Source organism: Chaetomium globosum, genomic scaffold, assembly GCF_000143365.1.
Source record: "Chaetomium globosum CBS 148.51 scaffold_1 genomic scaffold, whole genome shotgun sequence".
Classification (NCBI taxonomy): domain Eukaryota; kingdom Fungi; phylum Ascomycota; class Sordariomycetes; order Sordariales; family Chaetomiaceae; genus Chaetomium; species Chaetomium globosum.
This window is the reverse complement of record NT_165976.1, coordinates 4887130-4893461: the sequence shown is the minus strand read 5'-3', so window position 1 is coordinate 4893461 and position 6332 is coordinate 4887130. Positions and strand designations below refer to the sequence as shown.

Below are 6332 nucleotides of genomic sequence, written 5' to 3'. Positions count from 1 at the left end.
CTAAGTAAAACATTGAATATATTCATCTACCTATATACCAGTCACGAGTAGTCGGGAGCGGTTGGGTTCAAAGGCTTACGTTGTTGGAGATAACTTGGGGTGCGAAGATGCCAGTGTAGAAGCCTGGCTTGTCGATGTTGGCGTATTCGTAGGGGATACATGGCCAACCGAACTCGGCGCGGGCGACGCGGTCTGTCCCCGGCGGTGTTAGCTACGTTTGTCCTGTCCTGACCTGGAGGAGCTCGGCAGCATAACAGCTGGCTACTGGAACCCATGAAAGAGGTAAAAAGAAAGGCAGGCTTGACATACGTGGGTTGTCACCAGCAGGGTAAAAGGTGAATTCTGGTTGGTGGTGTCAGCCGATCAGACTTATCAATGGGGATCCATGAGTTGGGACTCACTTATGATGTCGCCGACCTTCGCCTTAGCCTCATTCGGTGTGAAGACATGGCCGTTCTACAGCGTGGTCAGCCTCATGCTAGGTCAACAGAGGGTGATTTGTCTTACTGCTCCGACTGCTATGGTAACCGTTGCTGGTCCGGACGCGGCCGAGGTCGTCCTTGCTCCTGATGACCCCGACGACCCTGTGTCTGTCGGGACTGGTTCCGGATCATCTTGGGCCGCTACTGTGGCTGCCAGGGCGGCGAGTACGCCGATTATTTTTCGGGCGATCATGACCGTGATGTTGGAACTTCAACCCCGTGACGGTAAGGTTAAGGTTGAGTGCCAGAGCGCAACCAACAAAAACAGAAACAGAACAGAAAGACAACAAAGGTGGCGCGCTGTCTCCTCCCTCTAATATTGATACCTGAGCCCACTTAGTACCCTGCCTGCAGGAAAGCTGTTGGTGGTCTCGACAAGGGGCCGGGTGGCTTGTTGGTTGCGGGATGTGCAGGCCCGGTGGGGAAGCGCAGCTGGACCTGTGCAACAACGGACGACCTGCTCGTTTGGTTCTCAAGCCCGGCGGCAGATGTACTCGGTGCGCTGGTTACATCAAGCTGACAGGAGGAGCAGACAAAAGAACACCGGGTTATGTCAGAATCTGGGGAGTGCTCATATTTCTATGGTTAGGGTGGCGGCGTGGAGGGGCCGAGTAGAACCGGGCCAGACAAAGCTGCCATGTGTGTAAATCCCGATCCAAATGAACCCCGGACGTCTGTTGGACTCGCCGACAAAGGCCAAAACAAAGGCTGAAGTGTGCCGGCGCCATCCCGCCCTCGAGACACGAGGAAAGGGAAAGACAGGCTGGCGGCACGGACTGGGAAGGAGTACGCTTCCAAGCAACGATGTGTGTTTGACACCGTGGACGCTGCAGTGTATTCTCGGGTGGTCCGCGTCACGCAAAATCGGGCCGCTGCCCAGTTAATGGGCAGTGAGTGCCGTTGTCTCGCTTCCACGCCAGCGGGAATAACAATGGGCGACAATGGGATGCATCCATCTCTACCTGAGACTCGGCGCCCCCAGGCGCAGCGGCGTCGGGTTGTTTAGGTTGCCATTTGGACCGAGTTTGCGAAGATGCAGAGCGTCAGCAAAGCTGCAGGGCTGAGGCGGTCGCCACGAGGTCTCTTGTGTATCTGGCCCCCATTCTTAGCTGGCTGTGTGCCGAGCAACGCCCCATTCCGGAAGTTGGTTGAAAGGCTGAAAATGTGCCAAGACCCCGGGAGGATCCAGCCGTTGGCTGTTCTCCAGAATGCGATAGGCTGACGGGTTTGACAACACACGCATCGGGTCGATCGCTGCTTCTTTGCTCGTTTTTGATCTCCATAAAGCCCACTAAGGATTTGTTTCTTTAGAGAAGGCTGCTGGCTTTAGGGTTGGAAGTCCTGTTTGAAGCGACGAAAGGATGGTGACAACCTTTTGGACACATCCGTGACGTCGAGTCGAGAATAACTATTTGGTCGAGTCTCTCCAAAACTTTGGCCCCCACGGGTTGGTGCATGGTTGTCCAGGATGTCGGTGCCCAGCCGACGACCATCGGGCCGAGTTCGAGCACGTCGCTCGGAGCTCTCATCCGAATTGTGTCTTCTGATGCCAAGAGCACCACCGTCCAAACATATAAACCACTGCGCCTGTCTCTTGTCGCAGCCAGTTGCAGCCGTTTAGTGTCATCGAGGGTTCGCCAGCAGGCATCCAGGTGTCTCTCCGTTCTTATTGTGGCTCGTGTGGCTGAGGACCAATAACTGGGATAGCCATCCTCTGATGCTGACTTCTGAGATTCCTCGGTTGATCATTTCTCTCATTCGTGAGCCCCCGATGGGGGCGGAATCCTTCGTCGACCAGCACGAGGTGCATAAACCAGACGATCGCTCAAGAACTTGCACAAAAAGTCGAATCGGGTATAATTCAGGGTATAAAACTGTAAGCCCACTCCATTCACTTCGCCGGGTTGACCGCCATGCCCGCTTATTGGGTCTTCGCCTTCTCCTTCTTCGCAAACCACGACCTGGGCAGGATTTCGCTTTGCATGACCAGTCTCCCTAGACACCAAACATAACAGAGAGAGAAGCCAGCAGCGCCAACACCGACATTGGCCACTACCCACAAGTCCGGCTTGTCTGGAGGCGGCTGGAGGGCTTGAACTAGGACGTGCCACAGCGTCATGGCCAGGTAGAATGAACCATGAATGAAAAGGGTGACCCATTGGGTCCAGTTGTTGCCGCCTTCTTGAAAATAGGCACTCAACGAAGTGGGAGGTAAGCCGAGGAGGTATGTCCAGAGCAGAGTGAGCACCGAATATGGCATCGCCAGATCTACCCGCTGCAGCAGAGGGAACATGGTCCAGCAGCCCAGGATGTTAGCGAACCCGACCCAGGCGCGAGTGGATTTGTTCAACCCATGGCTGCTTGCAAGCAGCAGCGTCATCGGCATCAACGGGAGCAGAACGCTCTTTTCGTGTACTTGATAGCTGAACAGGAAGAAGCCCCACGCGGTTGTAGCGAACGCCAGTGGCAACAATTCCTTTCTCGGCCGGAGGAAGAGGACAATATTGGGAGGAGCAATCGATGCCAATGTTGCCACGAGCGCGCCGCGCTGCAGAAGTTCAGCCGGGTAGTGCTTGATCTTGAAAACCACGTTTAATGCACACCAAAAATTGGCGACCTTGTCCTCGAATAGGCCGCGGGCAAAGGGAAAGACGCGGTGAACCATCTGGACTAACTGTTCTACCACCGGGTAGTAGAAGGCTTCCGTATCCAGATAGTCGGCGAGCCCTTGGAATAGTGGCAAGGGCGGACGGGGGCCGTCAATATCCGGGCGAGAATCGATCCCGTTCCTCGCGTCGGAGAGGGCGCCGATGACGAGGGGAAGTAATAAGATGGCAAACGACACCACGGTGATTCCTGCAATCGCAATAAGGCGAGGAATGTTAATCCGCGGGAATACGCAGCTGCCGAGAAGATAGGCAAAAACAGAAAGAGCGTAGTACAGCGCCATCTGCTTGAACCCAAGGGCGGCCACGAAGAATACGGCAGCCCACAGATTGCGACCAGCGAGTAGGCTTGACATGCTTGCCACCACAAATCCAAGCATCACCGTGTTGTATTGGAAGTGGACATGGTCGATTAGGATCGTAGCAGGCTGCATCAATATGGCAACAAGAGCTACCGCAGCAGACCAGTTGGCAACGCCATTCAGCCTGCTGTAGCGGCGCACAAAGACAACGACGGCGGGAATGTAAATCAAGTATTCCGAGATAATGACGGTTGCCCTCATGAAAACCTTGAGCGTTGGGTCGTGCAGGCCGCGGGATGAGAAGAGGGCGAACCACGACGGGTCAATGAGCGAACCGATCTTGCCGCAGAGCCAGCTATGGTAGGCCGTCAACGGCGGGTAGTCGAGGCCCCACCATTGAAGGTCATGGAAGTACCATTGCGAGATGGGAAGCTGGGTTGTGAGTTCCATCCAGTGCCTCTGGGCTTCGTAATCGCCGAACATGGGGGGTTTCTCGAAGCCTGCGAAAGTGCAACAAGTCAGTCGTCGTTCACACCAGACCATTGAAGCCAAGGTTCGAGAGCAATCGCACCTGAATAACCCCACAGCCCAGCAGCCCATCTGAAGAGACCGACGGCCATCAATATGAGGGGCAGAAGCTCCCATTGCGAGACAGTACCCCTCGCGGGCCAGAGGAAAGCCGCGAGCGGGAAAGCCGGGGCGCGAGACATGGTCTCGACGGTGCCGACATTGTGAATGTTGCTTATCGAATTGCCGGCCTGTTTGGCCTTTCGCCTTGGTTTGTGGGGGGAAGGCGAAGGCTTGGCCATTGTCACCGAAAATGCAGCTGGTGTTGAAGAAGAGGCCGCATTGAACGTTCGGAAGGGTTGGAGTCCGTCGAGGATGGTCCTCGAGCTGTGGAGTTGATGCGGAACTTTTTGGCTGACGGCAATCTGTCTGGACAGGGGTTCGAAATTCGGATGACAGCTAACGGGAGTGGATGTGGGGAGCCGTGGGAGCTCCAGGAGGCAGCAGGGGTCACATTGCAGCGACTCAGGAACAGCACCATAGCGGGCCGACAGCAGCTGCTGGGCCGATGTGATGTCACCCTCCCTTGCTGCAGCTCCCGAGCGTGCAACGAATGCCCCTCATTGAAACATTGGCCGAAAAGCGGGCGATCCAAACCTGAAATCGGATGCTCTCCTCCGTGGCAGCCTTGAGATACCCAGGTCTTCAGCCCTGTCTAGAAAATTCAACGTCATATATTTTATATCATCCCGAATTAGGTACCTCAGACAATGCCGTACCCATTCGTCCTCCCAACCACATCCTCCTTCTCCTTTTCGTCGAGTGTCACTTGCGAGTCACACCCCTCGCTACCCCTCCAAGCAAGCACCCACCGCGGCGTGGTCCGAGACACCCTCAAGAAACACAAGCGCCTCCCTCCAGCTTCACAGGCACCCTCCCTCTCCACCGTCACCTCGACCCTCCAAACCTATCTCCCCTACCTCTTCGCTCTCAACGCCTCCCTTTCGGGCAAACCAATCCACCCCGACGAGTTGTCGGTCACACTCAAGACCGCCCCCCAAATAGAATGGCGCCCAACCCTCTCCAACAACCTTCTCCCCGGCTGCGAGCCCCCGCGCGTACGAATCCACTCCCTTGAACACGAGCTCCTCTTCGCCCTCTCGACCCTCGCCAACACGTACACGCTGCAAGCCCGCGCCACCCTCCAACCCCTCTACCAAACGACCACAGCACCCGTAGGCACCACCCAACGCCAAACCGCCATCACCACCGCCACACGCCACCTCCTCGACGCCGCCTCCATATACGACCACCTCTCCACCCGCACCGAATCACCCCCAACCGCCACCACCACAACCACCACCAAAACCCCACCCTACCCATGCGCCGACATCTCCCCCCACCTACTACGCGCCCAACGCGCCCTCGCCCTCGCCGAAGCGACCTTACTCGCCGTGCTCAAAGACGACCCCTATCCGGCCGCCGTAGCCCAGACGCGCAACCAGCACGACACGGAGTGGATGTACAAGTCGCCCGACATCCCCAAGGTGCGCGCGCACCTGTTTGCTCGCTTGTGTCTCGCCGCGGCGAAGCACGCTGCGCAGGCCCGCGGCCGGGCTGGCGGGAGCGGCGGCAGAGGGGGGGAAAGTCAGCGAGGGGTTCGTGCGCTACGTGGAGGATCTGCGCAGGGCGAGTCGGGCCCGCGCGTGTCGGTTCTTTGCGATTGATGCGGAGCTGGGGGGGGAGACGGGGACGGGGATTGCGTGGTTGAGGGCGGGGTTGGGGGAGGTCGGGGTGGAGAGGAAGGGGGGGGAGAAAAGTGGTGGTGGTGGTGGTGGTGGTGGTGGGAGTGGGGGGTTGAAGGGGCTGCGGAAGGAGTGGAGTGAGAGGAGGGAGGATAAGAAGGTTGAGAAGGGTTTGGATTGGGGTGCGGATGGCGGGCGGCTGGAGGAGACGAGAGTGATTGAGATGTTGGAGGCCAAGTGGGTGAAGCAAAACGATACCGTGAGTCGCCGTCTGAACTCCCTCTTGTCAGCGCCCATTTTAACTTCTTCTAGATGCTTACACAACCGATACCCCCTATCGGACCTCTCCTCGCCCAAATGCCATCCGGGCGCGAAATACATTCTATTAAGCCGTTCCAACCACCGTTATTGAGCGCCGAGGTGTTGGAGGCGATGAGGGCCCCGCCGGACAGGTCAGACGAATTCGGCAACTACCCGAGTTCGGACGAGGAAACAGCACTGGGTTCGTCGTCGACTTTCTCTAGGAGGCCAGCAGAGAATAGGACAGGGACGCCAGGTTATTATTAATCCTCATAGCCCCATAAACGAGATGCCATGATGAGGCCAGCCTTTGTCGAAGATGGTTATCAT

At 57.1% G+C, this 6332-nt stretch overlaps 2 protein-coding genes across 2 annotated transcripts; one reads left to right on the top strand and one right to left on the bottom strand.

Moving 5' to 3' along the window:
- Window positions 1–2403: 2403 nt before the first annotated feature.
- On the bottom strand, window positions 2404–4259 carry CHGG_01590 (uncharacterized protein; the record flags this gene model as incomplete). Its single annotated transcript, XM_001220810.1, has 2 exons — window positions 2404–3950; window positions 4022–4259. The coding sequence occupies 2 exons, from the start codon at window positions 4257–4259 to the stop codon at window positions 2404–2406; spliced, it is 1785 nt and encodes a 594-aa protein (XP_001220811.1).
- Window positions 4260–4727: 468 nt separating this feature from the next.
- CHGG_01589 (uncharacterized protein) lies at window positions 4728–6286 on the top strand (the record flags this gene model as incomplete). The annotated part of the gene is made up of 4 exons (XM_001220809.1): window positions 4728–5615; window positions 5692–5961; window positions 6015–6204; window positions 6279–6286. The coding sequence occupies 4 exons, from the start codon at window positions 4728–4730 to the stop codon at window positions 6284–6286; spliced, it is 1356 nt and encodes a 451-aa protein (XP_001220810.1).
- Between the last annotated feature and the right edge of the window lie 46 nt (window positions 6287–6332).